At 39.9% G+C, this 24,277-nt stretch overlaps 2 protein-coding genes across 2 annotated transcripts in view; one reads left to right on the top strand and one right to left on the bottom strand.

The window, feature by feature from the left end:
• The window catches only part of REC114 (REC114 meiotic recombination protein), a 69,104-nt gene extending 47,186 nt beyond the window's left edge, over window positions 1-21,918 (top strand). Inside the window, exons 2-6 of the mRNA XM_009319914.1 lie at window positions 526-615; window positions 14,327-14,410; window positions 16,729-16,944; window positions 18,808-18,870; window positions 21,757-21,918. Of these exons, the coding sequence (XP_009318189.1) occupies window positions 526-615; window positions 14,327-14,410; window positions 16,729-16,944; window positions 18,808-18,870; window positions 21,757-21,918 (615 nt within the window). The remainder of the gene's footprint in view (window positions 1-525; window positions 616-14,326; window positions 14,411-16,728; window positions 16,945-18,807; window positions 18,871-21,756) is intronic.
• A 124-nt stretch (window positions 21,919-22,042) lies between these two features.
• NPTN (neuroplastin) overlaps window positions 22,043-24,277 on the bottom strand; it is a 33,859-nt gene continuing 31,624 nt past the window's right edge. The window contains exons 6-8 of the mRNA XM_009319906.1: window positions 24,190-24,211; window positions 23,567-23,640; window positions 22,043-23,120 (exon numbers count right to left, since the gene is read on the bottom strand). Coding sequence (XP_009318181.1) covers window positions 23,580-23,640; window positions 24,190-24,211 — 83 coding nt within the window. The 3' untranslated portion in view covers window positions 22,043-23,120; window positions 23,567-23,579. The remainder of the gene's footprint in view (window positions 23,121-23,566; window positions 23,641-24,189; window positions 24,212-24,277) is intronic.

The following is a 24,277-nucleotide window of genomic DNA, read 5'->3' as shown; positions in this document are numbered from 1 at the left end:
CCTCCTCTTGGAAGGTGGCGGGGCGCGGCGGGGCTGGGGTGGGGGCTGGCTGCTTGGTTTTGCTGTAACTGGCTCCAGTGGGGTCTAGGAGGCCGCTGTGTAGCAAGCAGTATGCCTTTGCGGGTATCTTTTTGCAACTCCAGAACTAATGCAGGAATCGGGAGAGGTTTTGCTTCATGAGTTATTAATGTAAACACATCAATGATACGATAGTTAGCGGACCACTTTTATTTTTTATTTCTACCTTCAGCAATGACCTGTGGTATGAAAAACTATAAATCAAGTTGGAAGAGTCCAGATGGTTGTTTAAAGTAGTTAAATCTGTATATGGAGCTGTAATTAGTAAAAAATTCTTAAATGTGCCTCCTGTCTGTGGGAGCGGAGGGCAAGTTGCATTATTGAGAGGGAAATTACACACCTGACTTCTAGCACTGAGCTTTGAAACCTTTTATTTTGCACTAGAAATGGAAAATGTAGATTCTGTGCTTACAGGGCTAGATTTTTATTTTGTCTATCTTTTTAAAGGTTTTTGAGTCAAATGAAGAATCAGGCTATCTTATCCTTACCATTGTTGTATCTGGCCATTTCTTTATTTCCCAAGGGCGAACAGTACTGGTAAGTTTCTCATGTATAAAGAATGCTTCTCCATTCATGGTAGCATCAGCATTAACTTCGTTTCCCTTCTCAGCTTCGTGTTCTCTCCCACTGAAAGGAAACCACCAATTTTATTTTGCTCGTGGAAATTGTCATGTGCTGCTTTGTCTCTACATTTATCAGAATAATACTAAATGCATTATTTCATACTGAGGAACAGTGTTTCTTCTGTGGTTCTAAAAATCTAGATTAAGACGTAAAACTAAATACTGATGATGATGAAAGATGTGGGTTTTTTTTCACGATTCTTCTGCCTAAGAAAACAGAGAAAATAGACTGTTAAGAAATAGATAAAAATATAACTATAATTTCCTATAAGATTGCTGTATGATCCAGCTAGTTTCTTGCCAATGACCTGTTAGTATTTTGATTTTGATAATTTGGTTTATCAAAGAGTATTTTTTTCTATGTTGAGTAATGCGATCTAACATACAGCTTGCATTCATGGAGACAAAATAACAACTTCAAAGTTGTGTCAGCTGATTTTCCTGTAGCCTGTACTTAAGCATGACCAGCTACTAAACTGTAAAGATTTCACAGTGACACCAAAGAGGTTAACAGAAACTCTCCATCTAGAAGCAGTTGGTTTGATACTCATGACAGGGGAGGCCTGTGCTGGCAAGTGGAATGAACCAAGTGTGTTCAGTGCATATCGCTGATACTCAGTGATGATAACAAGAAGGAACTGGCTGATAAATACATTAGAAAGCTATTACAAGCCACTGGAAGATGCTGCAGTATTAAGATAATAAAGACTATTTTTTTTTAATACAGAATATATAAGAGAGTATGTTGCAGCTTTAAATATGTATGAGCTTATAAATTAGTTTTTGCTGTGCCTCTTAAAAGGTCTTAAACTTACAGAAATACCTTGTAAGTACAGGGGGAGAACCAAGGATGTCCTTGATTATTTTTTTCTTTGGCCTGTGCGTCTGTTAAGAGTATTGAATAGGTAATGAATGAGCTAACAGAGAGCTGTCAGCTGCCAGTCTGGATACCCCTCATACAAGACATTGTGTTTGGCTCACGTATTTAGTAAGGAGAAGTTGAACGTTCTTGGACAAGGTAAAAATGGAAGATGGAAAGTATTTCAGCAGTTGTGTTGAATAAGAAAAAGGGATGGAGTAATTGAAAGTCTAGGTGGTTAAAAGAAACGCAACTGAAATGAGACTTGCTGCCATCTCTTGCCAAATTCTGCTTGGAATGAATCAGTGCAGAATGCACCTCGCTGGCACTGGTCCTGTTTTCAGTATCCCAATCAGATGGCTGTCACTGTTTAGTAACAAGTAGACTTACATTACTGTGTAGAATGTCCTTGAAATAACCAAATAAAGGCTAACTGAAAGTAAGTTTTAATAACTAACTAAAGAGCAAAAAAGTCACAGACAAAGCTGTAGCCCTTCAAAGACTGGGTCTGGCAAAGACTGAACCTGGCAAGTAACAACGGGCAGATAAAAGTTTGCTGTCATAAGGGATGAGCGCGGGAAGTATAAGAAAAGCTTTATAAAGACTTGGCTGAGAAAAGCACTTTCTTGCAGCTCTTGGGTTTAGTGGCTAAGTGAAGCTTTCAGGCAGCTGCCTTGCTTGAAATGCCAGATGAGGCATTTCTGAGATCTATCGGGTCTGTTTCATCTTCTAAGAGACACTAAGATATTGCAGTAACAATCACAGCCTAAGAATAGTGCAGAGTAGAGGTGGAACAGACATGCTTGGTAAATGTGACCGAGATCTAATACTGAGAGTTTAAAAGAAAAAAAATGTTTGTTTTTGTTTTTTTAAAAAAAGCCACATTTATTTTGTCAGTGCTTCTATACCAACCTTAAGGACGCCACCAACAACATTTTGTTAGAGAAAAGGTATACAAAGCTGGTGTCATATGCATTTTAAAACCTGACCGTCAATTCCTTTGGGTGCGCTTCTTTGAGCACGTGTAATTGGGATCCTGCTGCAGGTGTGTTCTGTGCATACAGAACTAAACTAGTGTGAATGAAGTGCGCTGGTACAACATGCCCTATGCCTATTTGTTTTTATCAGAGATTGGAGCAGTTGCAGTCCTCCCACCGTTCCTCTTAAACATCCTTGACTCACTGAAAAACCTAGCAAATACCCAATCTGCAGTTTTGAACATGGGCGGGCATCTTCAGAACTCTGTTAGGTTTCCTGCTTACAAGGGATTTGGTCCAGCGCATCTGGCTTAGCTTTACTGCTTAGGTCTGTTCCTTCAGCACATGCCCCTCCCCCCAAAATGCGTCGCTTTTCCCAACACTGTGCAAGACTGATAGGCAGTGATAAAATTATTCTTCCTGGGACAATCCCAATCTACAGGTATCCTTTCAGGCTTTGAAGAACAGTCTGTGGAATCTCTTTAGTAAAGCAGCCGGTATCATCAAACAGAAAGGTGACACACAGGGATTGTGCTGAAAAAGACAGCACAGGCAGTGATACTGTTGGCCAGTAGCGGATAACAGCATTGATATCGAAGTAAGTATGACCATTACTGGATCTCTGAATGGTTTTCTTCAATTAGCAGGCAGGGACACTAGAAACTCCGTATCGTTGTCCAAGGACAGTTTACACCACGGTCTTTGGACAGAAGTCTTCTAAGGCCTGTTGACAACAGGATCTGGACAGCAGGAGCAGCTTACAATGCAGTAGACTCAAAGCTAGCCAGAACTGCACAGGCCACTGGTGAAATTTTGCCAACTCCTTATGGAGATGCAATATAACAAAAAAGTTGCAATACTGTGCAGTCTATGTTATTGCTGTAGAAATAATCAGACTGTAGAAATGGTTAATCTCACAGGTTCTATCTCCCTCTAGTCTCCAGCTCTCAGGAATTGTCAGAAACCTGTCACAATATTTAATCAGGCTTTGCATGACTAAGTACACATAGTTCTTTTGAATCCGTCACAGACCGAATCTTCTCACTGGGGGTCCATTATAATGGACATTTTGTCACAGAGGATAATGTGAAAGTTTGCTCCGGAGGGAATGTGTCAAGTTTGATAGAATGCTGCAATTGTTGGAATGATTCAGCTCATGTTTTCACTGTGTACGTTCATTTCTGCTTGCGGGCCTGGGCTGCTGAGTATTTCCTTTTTATTGCTAAGGTCTTCTCCAACATGTAGGTGCTGCCTTACTCACTTGCATTGAAATTCCCTCTGAGGTACTTGCAGAACTGTTTCTTGCTGTGTAGTAACTGCATCCTTTAAGTTGTTGATGCCTAGTCTTTTGATCCATCTTCTAATCCCTACTCTTAAGATCTTTTGATGTACTACAGGCTCCTGGTTTTGAGGGAACTAGATAACAATTATCGTAGCTTTGTACCTTGTACCTCTGTGTAGGAACACAGTGAGGCACAGGATCTGTGTCACAGGGACACCATTTCCTTCTCAACTTGAATAACTATTGTAATTTTTTAAAACTTCTGTGGATGAATAATAAAGGGATTTTTTCCCCTCTAACAGTAATCCAAGAATGAACTGAACTGCTAACTAAATCCAATAATTCATTCAGTGGTGAATGTTCCTAACTTTTTTTTTTGACTGCAGCAGTAATGATAGAGCAGGAACCCTTGCTCCATCCCAACAATTTTAACATGATCATCCTAGGTAATAGTTTAAAAAAAAAAAAAAAGCTTTTCATCCAGCATCTGTAACAAAGAAAACTTATTAATGGGATGCTTTTAAAATGGGTAATATGGTAGTATGATATATTCTTATCTCTTCTGGTTTAAAATTGGGATAGAATGTAGTAAAATCAGTGCATTAATAGATGAAAACTATCTTGGTTTGTACCTTCTATTTTCTTTAGGAAGACAAAAGTTAGAGTGCATCTGTTCTTTAGTGGTGTATACATTTTACAAAAGCCAAAATGAACCTTTGTAGCTGCCAGCAAGCTCTGTGTTACGCTGATAATACTGTGGATGGATGCTTTTTAAAAGTCCAGCAAAAAATCGAAGTCACATACTGAGAAGTGTGAACTTCTAGACTTCAGCTGTTTTGGATTTCACATGGAACTTTTCTTTGTTCATTCTTCTGCAGTGAACAGTGATGTTAACTGAACTAATGCTTGCCTGAGCTCGGTACTGATCAGCTTCATAGTTAGTTTTCCGCTAAACTAATCTCGGTTGGCCAAAATGCTAGTGATAGCTCCCAATATTTGCTCTCTTAGTGAGCATGGGCCCTGAAAATACCTTTTTTTGGATGAAGGCATATTTTGTTGTGTTGCTTAGTGATTCTTTCATCAACCTTTTTTCATGTCAAGTGATTATTTATGAAATACTAAAATACATAAACTATTTTCTGTAACATACTCTCCTGTCAGTGTGAAAACAAGAGGAGATAGCTTTTGTGTAAATTATTTACTTAGTGAATCCTCCTCTTTGGTGTCTACCTTTCATCTACGTACAACTTTCACTACAGCTCCATTTGCACAAAATCTAGGAAGAATATTCAAGTGTTCCTGACTTGATATGAAAACATTTTCTCTATAATGGATATATTTATGTATTCTCTTAGTCCTTTTTATTTTCTTAAAGGAGCGTTAAGAAAACTTTTATTTTTCTTAAGGAATTGTAGCTATTTAGAGCCAAGTGAGACTATGACTATGATCCATTTGTAAGAAGAACATTTATAAAATGGTACTAAAATATTCACATATCCTAACAACTGATTTTTTGTTTCTTAATACGTAAGGTAGACTACAGAATTATTTTCATGAGCAATAAAATAGTAGAATATTTAATGAATTCCCTTCTAGCAGTCTTTTCACTAATGGAAGTTGAAATACTATTTTCTTGCCAAAAAGAATGCTACAATGTATGCACTGAGTCTCAGCATTCCTAAACCAGGCAGATTAGTAAATACTTCGTGCTGCGTATGCTGCTGTGTGGTAAGGTGCCATATTGGTGTGATAAGGCACCAATATCACACAATAGATAGGTGCCAATCAATTGTTGAAACAATTGATTACAGTATTTGAGAATGCTCCAGAACCAGTCGTTAAAGTACTTCCATGCTACTATAACAGATAATTGTGGACATGTTCAGTGTTTCCATCAGTTGCTCAAAGAAAACAAGTTAGTTATTTTAATGGGTAAGCTTTTGGGGAATAGGTATGCGTTCAAATCACTTAAAACATTTTTTAATGACACTGCCAGAGACATACTTGAAACTATCTTAACAAGGAAACAACTGCTTTCCTTTTAAAACACAGTCTATTTCTTGTGATTAGCCAAGTCGAATGAAGAGGAGGGTAAATGGAACTTCAGAGCGTGGAACATAAAAATCCTTAATGTGTAATGCAAATCAAAGGGTGTTTTGGTTTGTTTGTTTGTTTTAAACAAAGTTCTTCCTTTGGAATTAAATTACATAACATATGTTTAGGACCTGTTTTTGCTGCAAGTGTTGCCTAACAGACTGCATATTTTATGGTAGAAAAATCTCATTCTTGCGTACTGTAGATAATGGAATTTTAACAGGAATATCTCAACAGCATCTCTGTCAATTTCTGGCCATACTCTCAAGATACATCATGTTCTGTTTACCACAGCTCTTATTTCCTTTCCCTCCTTTGAATCAGCACATCATGAAAATTATGTTTTGGTGTTTTATTCAACGCAATTAATTCTGGTGCTACAATTCTTAATATCTTACAAATTAAACAAATTGAAATTGTGAAGAGGACTTATTTAATAGGATAAAATTAATCCAGAATAATTGATTTGTGACCTGATCTTTTAAAGTGTAGACTAAATGTCCTTAGTGCCCTCCTGGTCCCCTCGTGACTTCTAATATGCTAACAGTGCTTAGGATACAGTAGATTCTAACCTCATTAATTAGGCAAGCGTTCAGCAGATGTTCTGATGTTCTTGATGCTCCCTTTGCAGTGCCTGAAACTTATGCACCAAATTTTTGAGATGATATTCACAACAGTGCCTTGGGTAGACGAAGGTCCCTGTGCAATAAATGAGGACATGTGACGGAAACCTAGGGAAGTGAGAAAGTTGCTAATGCTGCTTAGTGGTAGTACATTGCAAAGCTAGAGGAAGGTTGGCTTTTTATTAAAGGTCCTATGATTGCTGTTTGAAAGAGTGGAAGGAATCTTAGTTTTATTGACTTATTCAGTACCACAATCATAGTTCAAAGATTTCAATTTTAGTTTGTTTATTTCAACATGTGTTGTTGACATGATTGTTTTGGACAAGCTGAATATCTTTCTGCATTAGCTTCCCCATTTATGTTTGATATAATGATACTTTCCTGTTGTATAATTGTTATGTATTGGTGATTGGCAGCAGTAAAGAGTTTAAAGGGGTTTTGATCTTTACTTTTCTCTTGCCTCAATTCTTCTAAACCCAACTATTAGAATAGTTTTTAAAGAGTAGTGATGTCTATTAATGAAATGTATTTACCCTAAAGTTAGAGTTTAAGGTATGGTATTGATCTAGGGAAATATATCGTTTATCAGGAATTAAAGAAGCAATTGCTTAACTTGACTTATTAATGGGTTGCCCTGAAGAGCTTTAGCCAGCTAAACCCATGAGCATCCAGGTCACCTCTCGAGGTCCCTGGTCAAGTGTCACTGTTCTAAAGTGTAGTTTAGGAAAAAACCCAACCTTCAGGTTCTCACTATGAAATGTTAAGGTTTGTCCTGAGTTAGGGGCTTATCTTTGCTATTCACTCCTTCAAGGGGGCTGTAGTTTGAACCCATCTGGGGGAACTCTTTCTAGAAAGCTGACACCTGGCAGCACGTGCTCCTTTGCACTTTGGCAAAAGACGTTCATCAGTTGCTGAGTCCCCTGGGCATGGTTGTCTCGAGGGGGGCTGCGGTGTCCTGTATTTGCTACTTCATTTCGCTTTCCTGCCTCTGTAGAGACAGAGCACTCTGTTTAATGAGTTCAACCCTGATGTGTTCTTTTCCACAGTCAAACAAGCTTAATAGCAAGATTTAAGATCCGGCTTCTAAGAGATTGGGGGTAAAAAAAACTTGCATGCAAAAAGATAATGCAGAGCTTAACATCCTTTTATTCCTTATTCCAGTTAGCTTGCTGTCTGTCTGCCTTGGGGTTTTTTTTTGCCTTTCACCTCTTTCCACTTCCTATTCTGTTCTGCAGATCTGTTTGAGACGGCTAATGCTTACACTAAGATCTAAGTTACATACAGCACATGGTTTCTGCTGTGCTTTTATCTTCCCCATGATGTTATACACGACACGTTTGGATACTGACATGTAGCTTGGAAATTTTTGCAGGGACAACTTTCTGCTTCCCCCATGCTACAAGTTGTTATGTTTGGGGGTTATTTTTTTTTCGGTCACGCTGACACTCCTACTCTCGACTCGGTTTTCAAGACAGCTCATACCGCAGGAATAAAAACTAATGTATTTGGCCTTACTTAGATGTTGAAGAAAGATACAAGTAAGGAAAATTTCTACTTCTAGGTGTGTTACAAGGTAATAATGAAGATTTGATTGGAATTCTGTTCGAAGTTTAATTTTCACAACTTCTAACTTTAAGCTGAAATTACATTTTTACTCTACAGTCCTTAATGAAAGGAAGACAAATTTTTTAATAGAATAAGCAGTTTTCTAATTTAAAAAGTGTAAAATGGCAACTCACGTTCTCTTTTGGGAAGGCAACAAGTTAGAAATCAGTATTTTTCAGATATATGCAAGCATTTGCTTTACAATCTATATGTCAAGTTTCAAGTAAACACTTGTGAACAACGTTTTCCAATCTTACTTATTTTTCTGAAAGCATCTCAGTTTTGCCAATTAGTCACTTCCAATTTTCCCAATTAGTCACTTTTAAGAATAAACAAGATGTTCTTCAGCATAAATGTTAAGTAATGATAGTACCTAGAATATTAGAGGTCAAAAAAATGTTGGTATTTGTAACCTAACAAATCACACTTAAAATCTCGATAGTGAATATTATTTCTGAAAAGATTTCTCGCTGTACCTTACATCCTTAGTGTGGTGAGCAGACCCATGGAGTGGAGTTCTGGATAGGATGACACAATACCTGGGCAGTGCCTCTCTCCATCTGGGGAAAATGACAGGTTGTTGAAGCCATCCCTACTGGTTTTGTGCATTGTTGCACGAGCTTGCAGGTGGGGTGCTCAGAGCAGCAGAGCACCTTACCCTTCCCCAGAAAAGTGCTTTCCCAAATCTCTTCTTTTGCCCTGAAAAGGCATCATGAGGGATACTGTGCTAGTTCTGCTCCCCCGTTGTGCCTTGGGGAGACAAGGCACAGACAAGGCTACCAGCTTGCCTTGGGAAATGATTGGATTAAGTAACTTTCACAGGTACCTCTCTGGAAACTGAGCATGGCCTTTGCAAGTAGAAGATTGCTCTGTTTTCTGGGGAATTGTGTACCATGGTGCTGCCCAGCCTGAATCAGAATGGTGCAGGCAGAATGTTGTCTGAGGCCTTTAGCTTTTCTCTTCTGCCATCTTGCTTCAGTTATCAGACAGGTCCACTCTGGCAGCTATGCATTGGGATATTAATTAGTACAATAAAATTCCTTTGATCTCGTGCTGAACTCATCATTTCTTGCAAATGCACATTCACAGCCTGTGGGATACCCAGCAGACTCCTTAATCCATTACATTATACGATGCATACATTCATTCTGAACTGTGAACTCTGAGAACAAACTGTTTTATTTGCATTTCATGAATTTATTGTAAGTGGCAGCCAAAACTGGAGAATATATGTCTTTGTGTGTGGCATTCTGGGTTTGTTTTTTTTGTCTTTTTTAATATTGGTTGTAATTTAAGGGCAGAGTATATAATGTTTGTGGCAAGAAGAAAGTTTTCCTTTCTAAGCTATTGTTTACACATAGTTCAGTTTCATTTGAAAACATCTGTCTCATGAATGCGTAAATCCAAACTAAGTGATATAAGCCAGCATAGCTGAACTGTTACATAAATAACATTTCTTAAATATATATTAATTTTTATTTAAGATAGGGTTGCCTAAAGGCCTTGCAATCAGACATAAAACGGATAATTTGTTCCTGTGTTCATATGTTGCTTAGCACCACAGGGTTTCTGCATGATACAATAATAAAAATATTCATAAATACTATCCAATACCTTCCAACATAGATCATAGGCCTCATTGTCCAGCAGCTTTTTGAATGCTGAAATGTAGAATCAGAACAAAAGTATTTCCTAACTAATGACGGACTAGATGTCTGTAAGGCTAGACCAGCATTATTGGCTCCTCTGCCTCATGTAAGGTGTGGTCACGTCTTGCCTGCTTCCAGAATGTTTGGGAAGTGTCTTGCTTTGTTTTCCACTTCATCTTAATTCTTCTCAGGGTCCTCCCTCTGAGAGACTTAGATTTTTGTCAGAGATGTATGAAACTGTTTTCCTTTAATACAGTATTCTTACAATTATGATCCTGGAGGATGATGTAAGGAGTATATGCATGATTGCAGGTTAATGATCCAACTTAGAAAAGTGCTGCCATTTATATCTTCACATTGTAAATATTTGAGGTCTTATGTTCCTGCCCAGTTCTAAGTTGCCTTTTTGTCTATATTCCTGATTAATCTTATACTGCCATCTGCCTTTGCTCATGCCCAATACTGCTCAGCAATGCCCAGCTCTGAACGTAAAGCAGGTATGGATGGTGCCTGCTCAAGGGGAACAGTGACCACAGCTGCTTTGTTCTCTGTATTTCTGTCGGTGTGGTGGCAGCAGTCTGGAGGGACTACTACTTTTCTCTTTTTACCCCATGCCTAGCTCCTGGATGTTGGCAGAGATCCTCTCGACTTCGAGCGATGGAACACGGGACGGATTTATTGTGGTCTTCCTTCTTGTTGCTCTGAATTCACTTACCTAACTTTATATGCAGATTCATAACTATTTCATTGTTGACAAGAGAGAATTGTCATTGTTAAGAATCATCTTATTTTGTCTTAATTCAGGCAGCCTCAAATAAAACCTCTGCTGAGTTGAGATAACATGGAAAAGCCATGAGGAACAGAATAGACCTTCTTAACATGGTGCAAAATAGGGCTTATTTGCTGCTTAGAACTGAGGAAAATCTAGGGGATCCTGACTCTGATGACAATTACTGATGTAAAGAATTTAACGATGGAGTTCAGTCTGAGTAGTTCTGCAGACCTGAGTTTGTCTAAAACATTCCCTCTCCTTTTCAGGTAGCTTCCTTGTGCCGAATCAGGTCTGTTGTATTGCTCAAGTACTGCACTGAGTTTTCCTCTTTGGTTTAGCTATTCTTAGTTATTTGTTTCTGCTTGGCAATATACAGTCAACCAAAGGTGCAAGAGGAAAGGAAATACCTTCTGCTTTGTTCTTCAGTTAATTAAACTTGAGGTAAATTAAATTTCAGTTAATTAAATTTTTGGTATGGAGTTGAATAATTAGGAGTATATAAATAAAAATTCCAAGTGCTGTTTTTTTTTTCCAGCATTCTTTACCTCAGAAACAGGACACGCAAAAGGATGACAACCTGGGAAGCATCAATAAAATAGTTGGTGGGAAAGTTAAACATTGGCTGCCTTTTATGATTTCTTTGAAAACAGTTATTGTTTTAAGGAGACAACATCCGTTCTACCTATGTCTTACAGTGAAAGGAAAAACACTATAAAAATAGACTTAATATGGGAACAGCTATATTTAAATAAACACAGTTGGTGTGTATCAAAAACAGTAACTGTTTGAAACAAAGAGAATAAGCATAAGTGGCCACAAGGTAAAGTGGCCGAGTGAAAGAAGGGGGTATTAGAATTACTTCACTAACAGCGTTTTGGTGCTTGGTAGTGGAATCGGAGGAAGACCAAGTGGCAATGGAGAAATTCCCTATGGCAGGAAGCACTAAGCATGTAAGTACAAGCAGCCGTCATACTCCAACACAATTTCCTAGGCTGGTTGGTTGTCCAGGACTCAGCCTGGCTGCTTAGCCAGAGTGAGCAGTTCTGAATTGGCCCACGTGTCTTGAGAAGGTGGATAATCCCCTCAATATAAGTAAGTTAAAAGATGTTCAGCATTTACAGCTTTAAATGAGAGAAATAAGTCCTTGTGCTGAGATGAAATTCACCCTATGTTAGTTTGTGTTTATTTCACAAAAATAAATGCACTTGGTCTACTGCATTCCAAACAGATCTACTTTCAGATTATTTGTATAAACATCAAGAATATACCCTTTCTGAAAGGACAGTTTAAAGTATTTTTTTTTGCTTTATATATTCCAGTTCTACATATCCTGTCTTTCTCTCTGTTCTGACTTGAGAGCCTATCCCCTGCCCCATTCAAACTCTTTTGCACTGTGTATGTTTTCCGCAGCCAGTTGTTTCCCTTCTTGAACGGACTGCAGGCTGTACCTCACTCCTCTAACTTCAGTTCTGGTTTCCTTGCTTGCTTCCTTAGTAGATCCCTTCTAGCAACTATGGCAGCACGAGCACAGCACAAGCCGATAAACATTGTAGATGGATGTCACTCCACGTCTCCTCTAACGTACTTCTCACATGCAGAAAACAAATCTGCATTTTTGTATTTTGTACAGCCATGTACTAAGACCTCTTTGCAATGCATATGCACAATTAAGCTGATTTTTCCTGTGACAGATGCTGCTCTCTTATTTCCATGATGCTGGCATGACTGAAATTCTTGACTTTTGACATAACTTTCTGCTGTGCACAATCACTAGCTAAACTTGCTGATGCTTTTCCATTTTCAGCATTAAACAGTGTCTTGGGGCCAAACTCTGCACAGCTATGAATGTCCTTAGCCAAATTTCAAAGTAATATATTCTACAGTGCAATTGAAAATATGACATGTGAAATGCTACTGATTACTCTAGAAATGTTCTAACAGTGCTGTGCTCTTTTCTTAGCCTAATAATCTCATTTCATTCCTCAGGCATTCTGCTCAGTATCTTTTCCCTGCCCCCCGCCGTCCCAAGTATCGGTATACCAAGCTCTCATTAGGCAGGTCTATCAAGAGAGGCTAAAACTGCACCCCCCCAAAGCCAGGGGTGCTAAAATACCAGGTGTACAGAGGAGTAAGGGTATTTCACAGGCTTCCTTTACTGTGTCAGGCATAAATTCAGACTACATGACAAACTGACCTTCTTCAGAGACTTCCCAAGTGCTGACATCAGAAGGGATTTTGTCTGTATGTGGAAGGAGGGTGCCCTCAGGGTGCTGGACACAGCCTCCTGCTCCACTGCTTCAGCAGTCTAATTGCATCATGTAGTATGGCCGGAGAACACCGACTTACTAGATAAGATGCTCTTTTCTCTCATTTGCAGTTTGTCCCTCTTAGGATCCAGATTCCTTTACTAAATCCTGTAAGAGTAGAGGATAGCTTGGTACTTCCCATCGGTCACAAAGCGAGGTCTTCCTATTCTTTTGACCTTGAGGCCTTTCACACCTTAGCAAGTCCTACCCTGGAGGCATTTTGAGTGCACTCTGCAAACATACATGCTGCAAGTGACTGGCCCATCTTACCTGCTGTCAGCACCTGTTTTTACAGTGCTGTTTTCCCTGCTTACAGAGGGAAATTCTTTTCTCCCTCTAACCCCAGATCTTTTGGGAATGACGCTTGCATGCCATCTTACATTCTTGAGTCTATCATAGCAGGTGTCTGATCAGCTGTGTGTCTGTGATCCAGTTTGCCTTTGGTTCAACACTTCAATGCTTGCTAGAGATTCCTCTCGTAAAAGTTCAGTTAAAAATCTACATGCAATTGCTGCATGAGACTATGAAGCCAGTGCCAGCACATTAAAAGAGCAGTATCTTACTGAGGTGACTTCTTATACCAAAATAGAATGGCAGATGGTTTCCCAGCCTGGACCTGCGTAAGATAGATGGTAACTCTAGCAAAAACACACTGCTGGCAGTCCAGGATGGACATGACTTGCGGTTCTTGACCCTTAGGACACCTATGAAAAGCAGCCTGTGTGAAAATTCATGGTCATTGAAAGCGTTATGAGTTCAGATAAAACAGGTAGGTAACTCCCTCCCTACCCTTAAATTTGTTTGGTTGTTCCTTCCCCCCCCCCAACTTTGGTAACTAATGACTATGTGGAGTATCTTGGGAGACACAGTCCATTGCCTTGCAATTTTTATATGAGGTTTTCAGCTTCCTGGGGGTATTTTTACAGAATGCTGAGCAGTCGGTCTTGTCTGAAGAGACTGACAGTTAGTGCAACTGGAGTATAAAAACATCTTTATCAAGTTATCAAATCTGCTTCTTGTTTACCTGAATTCCATGTGGAGAAAATGCCTCTCTGGGCCTTAGATAAACCAACTGCTATCCCATTCTTCAGGTTTGCCTGCCCTCTGCTGCCCTCTCGGGCAACTTCATGGGATGCAGAAGAACTTAAAGCTCTCTGTTGCAGCTGTTTTATGATGCATTTCATGGAGACGTTCATAACATGCACAAATATAAATGTAAAATACATATGGAAACTAGAATGTACCTTGACATAGTGTTGTTACTGGAGCTACAGATTCAGATTTAATTCCTAGCGTGGTAAAAATTACATATTGGCAATTGTTTGACAGATACAGAAGTTGCGCGTATGCAGGTGACTAATCTTCATTAGAGATTAAATTCCATCACATAACTTAAGTGTGTACTTCTGAGCACTGCATGTTTGCTGTGCAAGTAGCTTGTGTTCCGCTTTATTTCAGGAAGGCTTTTCATTAATTGATTCCCACAACTGGTTAAAGATAGTAAGAAAAGCAGAGTGCCTGCTGCTTCGGGCACAGTCAAAGGTAGGTTGCGTTGCTTTTAATATTTCTAATAGCTAACACAGTTCTGTATAAGATTTCTTAATACTGGGTAAATTAAACCAGAAGTTCTGAGATACTGTAAATTGTCTATATAAATTAAAAGATTTTTTTTTTTTTTACTCTAGATATTAAACAACAATGAATTGAATCATCTTACTGTCTTTTGTAACTGCTAATATTCAGGTCTTTTAGACTGCTTTCTGAGAGTTAGCTACTAAAACAGCTAGACCAGTATTTATTTTAGATTAACAATTAAAAGGATGAAGCGATTCTCTTACTAGTACAGAAGCATGCTACCTATGAGTCCTACTTCACTTTGGCAAATGAACTACCTAAACAAACCATTACGTAGCCATTTTGTGACCCTGACCCCTGGCACAGTAGTGGCAGGCTGGCGACTCAGGCATTTGGTATTCAAGGCAATGAAAGGGACCTAGGTTTCTGGTCTTCCCCTCAGATCTCATGGAAAGTGGTTGGTTAGCCTTTAAATAATTAAACAGCACTTGCTTCTTACCAACTTACGTATAAATCTCAGTTTTCTTGGTTCTTAGATGAACTCTGAGAAGTTTCTTATTCATCTACACTGAGCACTCACCAGGTTTTTCAGAAACAAAGCCTGTTTCAAAATGAGGAGAGCTCTCCCTTCTCCCCTGATAGTTTCTAGGCTTTAATGTTTCAGGAGAAACAGCTGCCTCTAGTTTAACTATCTCTACTTGACAAGAGAATTCATCTCTAAGTTAGAAACAGGAATTCTGGAAAAAGATTGTGAGCCCCTTGTTCAGTAGCTGCTAGAGACCAGTTTTAACATTTTGCCCCGTTCACAGAACTATTAAGGCATAAAAAAATCTCGAGTATTCTGAGATGTTCTGGCATTCTCCCCTGACAGGAACTCTGGTACAGACTGGGCTGTTGTAATTCCAGATAATAGCAATATCCAGAATAGCTGAAAACTGTAAAAAAGGCTGTTTAGTTGTATTTTGATCTTTTATCTGATCTCTTTTATGAAAGACGCATAAATATTTCTTTATAGGATGTTCAAACAATATTGTTTGCAGAGGGGAGAATGCCTTGCTAATTGCAAGATAAAAGCAGATGTGAGGCATAATAAACATTGCTTAAATATAAGGACTCATCTTGTTTCAGAATAAGCCTAGTCTAATTGTGGCACTAGGAACTGCATAAATAAGTATCTTAAACTGTTTTAAATTCATGGGTTATGCTGGCCTGAAACCAAAACACCTTTGCGCTCTGATTTTTGTCAGATTCTTATAAAACGTGGGGTATCACTGAAGATGACTATCGAGCTGTTGCAGTAATTAGTTCTGACGAATCAGCAGATCATCGGTTTCCTTTACAGTTAACAGAACCAGTTCCTCGGCACAGTGTTAAGGGATTCTGCTGCATCTCACAAGAGACACAAAATCAACATCACAATCACTTTCAGGCTTGAACAGACCTCTGAGGGACAGTTCAGGAAAGGAGAAATATTAACAGAGTCTTAAATGAATTTGGTGCATCTAAATGTTTACTTACCATAAATTCACGACTTAAACTGGATTTAGTAGTACTGCAGTGATCCTATCGTACAGCTTCTCTACTTTATATCCTAAATTGTAGCTGAAGTGATTCCTTAAATGCTGTCAGTTTATATAGCTTCCGTGCTAATCTTCAAAAATATTTAAAAAAATTCAGGAAGCCAGCCACACCGTGTAAGGGGGTTACAGCAGCATTCAGTTGGTGTGCCCAACTGAATTTGTATGTTTAGCTACGCACAGGCACACCAGGTAGGTAGGGAAGGCTGGGTTTGATGCAGAGAGTAACGTAAATCCTAAATGGAACATACGGTTCCCAGAACTTTTAGTTTAGATTCCAAAGTTAACTTCTGCTTAGTCATTTCATTTTTTGTCACAAATAACTGCTCAGAATTGGCATATCCTTATAGAATACTACTTGCAGCAACAATAAGAACTTAATTTCCCTGCTATACTTGTAAAAACTCTGTCGTCGTGGCAATGTTTCTTCACTTGGCTGGACCTTCACTTAGTTGACAAGTGGCCCTGCTCACTTACCATTTTCTTGTTTTTTTTAAACTGATTTTCAAACTGGGAATCATAGTCTTCTGGTTTAGCTGCTGGGATAAATGAAGATACAGCAGGGAAAACTTGTTTGTATGTATTTAAGTTGGTGCAGTGATCCAAAAATTCATCGCCTTTTTCCCAGCTATGACAAATAGGAATTTAATTAAATCAAAGTAGTTTGAGGGGGTTCACAGTTAATTTAATTCCCCTTTGGTTTTTGAGCAGAACGAATGCCGCATGTTTCGTGTTCAGTTTGGTGGAGATTCAAAAGAACAGATGCTGGAACACTGCTGCAATTGCGTTCAGAAACTTGCAGAGTACCTCCCGGTTCAAGTAACTGATGAACGAAGCCAGCAGCTCTATCACAGTCTCGATCAGCTGGCTAATGGTGAAAATCAAGTGAAGGATACTGAACAAAACGCATCAGTACTACATACAGTAAGTACGCAAGAACATAAAGACAGAAAAATAATCAGCTATTAGTGTTAGATCTGTAAATGACAAATTTTACTTCTGAAGAAAGGTTTTTGCAAGTATGAGACCATCTATGTGAAATACAATTTGGGAAACCCAAAATTCAGTTTACATGCAGGGAAACCTAGTTAGTGAACAGGGCTCGAGTTATTCAGGAAGTCAGCTGCTGAAGCTGGCTATCGTCTTCCTATTTTCTTAGTGTGCCTGAAAAAAAAGTTAACAGAACAGTGCTCAAACCCCTCAAGCTTATCGTAATATACCTCAGAGCAATCAGATGCCTTTGTTTTGGCCTCCAGAAGGTCACTAATAACAGAGATTAATATACACATTTCATGTTATCATAGGAAGAATATTAGCAAGCACATGGAATGAGATTTATAGGTGGAAAAAGCTTTGCTCTGGGGTTTCAACTTCTCCTTAGCTAGGGACCCTGGAAACGAAGAGAACAATTTATGCAGGGCTCAGGCAAACATAGGAAGTTACTAACTGGTAAAAGAAATGGCAGCGAAGGCTACAGCCAAGCGTTATTTATCAATTCTCAGTCAGATGGTGGTACGGTTCGGTGGAAGACCTAGATGCTTTCTGCTGAGGTTAATAAACAAGAATAGGGGGCAGAGGATGAGAGCTGAATAGTTACCAAAAAAACATGTCTACAATTTCATCAGTGTGGTTTTCAGTTAAGGCTGCTGGGAACCACCTGGCAGAATTTCAAATAAATTATACAGGGTAAGAAAAATGATCAGAGCCATTTAAGTAACCATGAATTGCGTTCTCCTTTTTGTATCTACCTACTCCTGTTTTGCAGCATTAGTAATTGTAAATATAGCAATTGTATCAATTTGAGCTTAACCTGACACATTTAAAAGTGATTTCAGGGTAGGAACAGAATCTTTCCCCTCTCCAAGACAAAGACCTAAGGTAATTTGAAAAGGCAAAGGCAGATAGTGTTTCTGAGGGTGACTAATTCTTAAATACGTGCCCTCTTGGGTATCCAGAGGATTGCATTTACCAGCTCTAAAAAGCATCCCTGCAGCTAACTTGGCCAGGATAGCTCTGGGGTAGATGATAAAAATATCAGGACCAAGACTGAGCCCTGAAAAAGGAATGTGAAAGCTTTCAGCTACATCATTTTCATGATGTAATCTAGGAAGGTCCTACTCTACTGGACAGCGGAATCATATTTGGTAGAGAAAGTGCGGGGGGGGGGGGAATATATTGCTAATTTGACTCACACCATTTCCAGGAGGGCATGTGGGAGACCTTCAACGGCTGATACTCAAGATTTATTGTTTGCTCTTTAAGCAGATTACCTATACTTTGGGCTTTGCTCATTTCCTGATAAAGCTAAAGCAAAGAATGAAAGGTAAAGAATTTCATGGCAGAATGCTATTGAACACCAACAGTCATACTATTGGTATTAATAATGCTCTTTCTCCAGAAGTTAAGACTGAAAACCTTGCTCAGAAAATAGAATTGACAACTTAAGCCATCTTTTCTGTGATGTGACCCGCGGGAAGGAAAAAAAGCATGCTCCTGGTGAGCATTCACACACAGCACTTTTTTTAAAGTAACTTTTAAACTACTTACTGGAAGTAATCTTAGTTTAGACATGACAGTTTAACTACAGACCCATTACTTCATGTCTTTCATTTTTCAAGACTTGAGCAGATGTGCATTCAGGTTCCATAAAAAGATGCCTTTTTACTGCATAAGGTAGCTGAGCACATTCTCTTTCCGTTATCTCTAAAAATGGAACCTACTTCCCTTCTTGCACATACCCACACTCTGCTTGGTAACAAGTCCTTATTTGCATTTGGTATTTTCTAGCCAGATGAGCCTCTACCAGATTTCTGCCTTGGAGAAAGAAGATCTGTAGCACAGCTAGCACAGGTAAAAAAAAAAAAAAATAAAATATTTAGATCCTGTAACTGAATCGCTCGGGCATGGAGAGAGCGCAAGCTATCTCATGTGCTGTAAACATCTGGCTAATGTCTTCACCAACATCAGGATGCCATCATCTACACCAACAAAAACGCAGGATCTTGTGTAATGATCTGGAGCTAGGAAGTAAGCTGCCAACCCAGGTATTTCATGGTGCAATTACCCCATTTGCATAAGAACAAACCACCCCACCGAGAGCAAACAAATACCCAGAGGTCACATCCAAATAAATGGCTTCGTCACTCCTTGACTTGCAGAAACGACCTCTGCAGTCATAGCTTAAGTCTGAAAATACCAATCATCCTTGACCCACAACAAAAGATCCCATAATTCAATTGACAGCTTCACTGAGAAGTCCAGGGTAAAGCCATGCTTAAAAAAATAACTGGAAGTTAACTGTTGCTTGTTTACTGTGTGAATTTGGGACAGTACAGAATCAGATGATTGAGGAGAAAACTCTCTCCAACCTCTGTTTTTGTGCGGTTGCTTCTATGGGTCTTCCTTACCCTTTTTCTGTATTGATAGGATGATCCAGTCAATGTTTCGTCACATCAGTGGTTTAAGGGATGACAACTATGCTCCCTATTACAAGTCTGTCCTCTCTTAAACCCAAAAAAGCCTTTTAAACACCTCTATTTTCGGAAAGCAGAGTTCCCTGTACGCTCATCTCAGTGTTGCCCACCCTGTGGTTTCATTCCCAACAGTTTTGTTATTGGCTTGTACAATGCAGCAAGAGCACATCATCAACAAGTGAGTGATCAAACAAGGCAGTTTGCCTTTAGCAACTGTGTTTAAAATGACCAATCTCTGCTTTAAGAGGCAGTACTAGGAAGTGTAAATTAGCACCAACATTATAAAGAACAACTTAGCTTCTAAAAACTGCCGTTCTGTGGTCCCTGTACAGGATGGGAACACGATACCTGCTTTTAACAAAGCTGTCTGCTAGTGAGGCCTGCGTTTGCTGTACACATTCATCCATCTCTCGCTCGAATGACTAACAAATTCCCCGGCACAAGAAGACTCCTTGCTGTAGTAGTTTCTTTCCTACATCTTCCTCTACTTGCCCCTCTTCATAGTCAGCCTAACGCAACTGTGCTGGGCACTGGGATCTCCCATGCCCTGGCCCACAGGCTTGCCATACAAAGTTTGGTCACAGCTGAACTGCTTTTCCCCACTTGAACTTCAGAAACACACCCTTTCAGCTGGTGCTCTGGCACACTCTGGAGTTAAATTTCTCCATTTCCACCTCTTCAGGAAGCTAGCAGAAGCCCTGGTGTTAAGCATTTTCTTTCAGGTTTTTGTTGGTTTTTTTTTAAAAGATATTCAGTCACCTTCAGTTTGTGTTTAATGATATTTTTCTCCAGTCAAGACTATGGCATGACCCAGGAAAAGAGCAATACTGCAATGTAAACCAACAATAAGATTAGCAAAAACATTAAGGGTTGGGTGTCTTGCCCCCCCCCCCCCCAAGTCAAACACAGCTATGCTTCACGTGCCCGGTCCCTCTGCCAGTTGTCTTGCACTGTTTCAGGTTCAAGCAGCAGTAGCTAGGGCCTGACTGAACTGAACAGCAGTTCTGCCTTTCCCAGGTGGAGAGGCTTGGTTTAGCCTGAGCCTCTCATATCAGCACATAAAAAAAAAGCCAATCTAGGCATTTGAGGTTTTTTAGAGCCAGATACAGACTGACTAGCATTAGGCATTCCCCCTGTAAAAACGCCATTCACCTTGGATCGCCTCTGCGCATCGTACCTACCTCATCATGAAAGTAGCACTTGTGATTTTCTTTGCTCTCCCATGCAGAGTATCCAAAAAGCATCCGTAACTGATGCTGCAGCTTTAATGACTTCAGCACAGATGGGTAAAGAAAGTTAAAGGCTGAGTGGGTGGCGAGGTCTATAGAACATTTGCAGCCCTAACGATGGAAAAATTTTGGTACACGCACTCAGTCATTAACACACACTATGAATAACACGGTTTACAACGAGCAGCAGCCCTGGCTGCAGTAGGGCCTTTGAACTGTGAAGCTGCTCTTTCTTTAACGTGGCTTACATCCAGCAGGGAAGCTGGCAGCCTGCCACAAGAAAGTTTTAGTCGAGCTGCTTCGGCTTGTCGTCACAGGAACAGCAGCGCGGAACGTGCTCGGGAGTTGCCCGATAACCTACCGGTCCGTTAGACTTGTGCATCTCTCCAGCGTATCTAATGGATGAGAGCAGCATCGCCTATGGATGCTGGGAGGCGGTCAGGGCTTCCTCGCCCTCAGTGCACGATGTGCATCTTCCACTCTGCTGCCGCTAGTTTTACACTGAAGCGTGATACGATGCACCTAGCTTGCCCACCGCCAAGGGAAAAAGCTGGGGGACGGGGTTAGAGAGGCATGAAAAGGGTGATTTAACTCTTAAACCCCCCCCCATAATTTACTTCTAAAAGACATCTTGCTAAATAATTAAGAGCTTAGAACCGCACACTTGGTTATCCTTACACAACTGCAGTGGCAGTACGTACGCCTCACGCAGGATCCTCTTCTCGTACCCAGAACGGATATTCCCGAGGAAGCCGTGCTACCCAGGAAGTTGGCATTTCTGATTTAAATAATTGCTAAGGAATTCAGAGTTGCGTAAAAGCTATATTGGAATCAAAGCTAGGTATCAGAGAAAAGAGTTACATACCAAAATCACGTCTGATTGAAAGTATTCAAACAGCGTAACAACAAGGCAGATGCACCTTCATTAAATACCGAAGGAAAACTTTGACGTAGCTGCATTGTTACAAAAACCGGACGTAAGAGGTAACGTCGCACGAGCTTAGCGCAACACCTTTGGTTTTTGACTTCCGCAGTCTGTGCTGAAACAGAAGTTTGAGCTCCCCCTTGGGTACCGGCATTCAGCGTGGCGTGCACAAGAGCTGGGGCCCTTCATTCGCTTATGTCTCATGGATCAGAGTTTCCCAGCTTTTGTGGAAGATGTGGAGAAGGAATTGAAAAAACTCACGGAAGGTTGAGAAATACCAGCTCGTTACCACTGGAATGCACGCTCCAGGATACCCAGCACTCGGGATACACGAGCTTAAGTGCGATTAAATATTCAGGGGGGAAAAAAAAAACCAACAAACAAAGTCTCTCATGTTTTTTTTGTCAGTGTTTTATTTTTAAAAACAGGTGAATCCACTTTTATACATCATTGCACTTCAACAAATACACAGAACACAAGTTCATGCATCTACAGTTACGCACATCATGAGAACCCTGTTAGGTCTATTTCTACAATCTTTAAATCATGAGAAATTACAGTGTTAAACTAAAGAGTATAACTAGTTGCATAGAATATCACCATGCTGTAACATTTCATCATTTAAACAAAAAAAAAAAAGAAAATTATAAAAGTTTGCCTGAATTGAATGTACAAGAATATGTTGAACACATCAGTGCAAAAGGATTTGAGAATTTACATGAGTTAACAAAAAAAATCACTTAAAAAGCAATCATATATATATATTTATAAACTGAAGTTTTGTTTTTGTTTTCAAATGCATTCCACCACGTCGAACCATTCCAGCTTTTGAAGTCTGATTATAGGACACCCAAGTCTCTCTGTATAGGTTAAGCCCTTAAGATAATTTCAGTTTATATTACTTCTCTAAGTACCAGAACAGTATAATTCTCTCATCTTTCAGACATACAGTAAGGAATGAATATCAGCAGCTTAAAAATGAAACACAATTACTGTATTTTGGTTTTCCCCCCTCCCCAAAATATAAATATATACTGTATATATTTTTAAGTTTTGCTGTACTTTACAAAAAGTATCACTAGATGGCAGCGGTGCGTTTTAGAGCTTTGCCAATTTTAACAGCTACAGGAAGTAAAAAATGGCGCATGCGTGAACCGACTTACTACTTCTAATGTTTAAATAGATTAAGGAGGAAAAAAAAAAAAAGCAACATTCACAGCACATCAAGCCCAAAATAGTTTACACCTTCTACACTGAAGCGTTATTAAAATTTATCTGGCTAGGTCATCCTTACAGGAGAGGCTAAATAAGGCATGCTTTAGACAGTCATATTGTTGCTCACTTGAAAAGGAGGAGAAAAAGAAAAAAACAAAAACCAAAAAAACCAGACAGAACTGGAGTTCTAGAACCAAGAGTTCCAACCCTTAAATTTAGCAGGTCCTATTGCCATCAGTCTCTCAGAAACTTAAAGCTCTAAAAAAGAAATGAGAAAAGGCGCTAGTCAATGCCTGGCAGCATTTTCAACATCACGTGCCGTAACAGCGAGCAATCAAAGCGCTTCACATCCGTTTCGGTCTTAAACAACGGCAAAGGCTTCCCAGCCGAGGCTAGCTTCCAGATTTAAGACTGAACAAGGAGGGGTTTGGGTTTGTTTTGGTTTTTTTTTTTTATTAGCAGTAGTAGTGATTATGCGGAGTTTGACAGCTACCGGATCATTAAGCTACCTGCGTTATTTTACGAAAGAAATCTTTTGGTAACCCCCAGCGCTCTCTGAAGGCGGCAGGAAGGCTAGTGCCATCCTCTGAGCAGCCGGTGACTGTTTAATACAGGGAACAAGGTATGTTTACGCACCCCAACCACTACAGAAAAAGGAGGACTTTAGCCTGACCGTTTCCGAGACGTGGGCGAGTCATACTTACGTGATAAGCATTTTTAATTTGTGTTTCTCTGGCGTAAGTTTTTATCTTTATGATTGTTTGTAGAATTGGTTTTCCTGGCAAAATAAAGAAATGCACCAAAATCAATCACAACCGTAGGGGGGGGGGGAAAAAGTCCCTGTACACACTAAGTTGAGAGGAGGAAGAATGAAATGCTGTTTAACCCAAGGGGCTAAAGACAACACGGCTTTTGGGCTGTTTGTACGTTGCCACCTCCTTGCCCTGTGCAATTCACCTCCTACAGCCGTCATTCTGCTTCCCAGTTTTACTGCTGCCTTTTTACAGCTGAAGCCGTCCCCCCCGCCCCTCCCCTGCCAATTGCTTAAGGTATTTGTACAAAACTCCTCTCAAATCCGCTACACCAGGCGGTCAGGGAGACCACTTGTGGCTCCAGCACAAATACTTGTTCCTAACTCCTTCGGCAATACCCTTTTTTCCTAGCGGGGACCTTGCAGGTACCACTTTTCCTCACCCCAACGCTAACAAACGACAAAAGGGTCCGTCGCCATTGGTAATGTCGCACCCAATATCAATCTTGCGTCCCGCAAACTCCCATAAACCCTCAGATTAAGCTCAGTAATATTTTTCTCTTGAAATGCACTTACATTGGCCCAGCTGGTTCATCATCTGCAGCAAGAATTCCGAGGCAGTCCAGGGAAAGACAAGGAAAGGAAAGAAAAAAAAGAGAGTCAG

The sequence above is a fragment of the Pygoscelis adeliae genome, unplaced genomic scaffold, assembly GCF_000699105.1.
Source record: "Pygoscelis adeliae isolate BGI_AS28 unplaced genomic scaffold, ASM69910v1 Scaffold303, whole genome shotgun sequence".
Taxonomy (NCBI): domain Eukaryota; kingdom Metazoa; phylum Chordata; class Aves; order Sphenisciformes; family Spheniscidae; genus Pygoscelis; species Pygoscelis adeliae.
The sequence above is the reverse complement of the archived record's forward strand: the minus strand, read 5'-3'. Positions and strand labels throughout refer to the sequence as shown.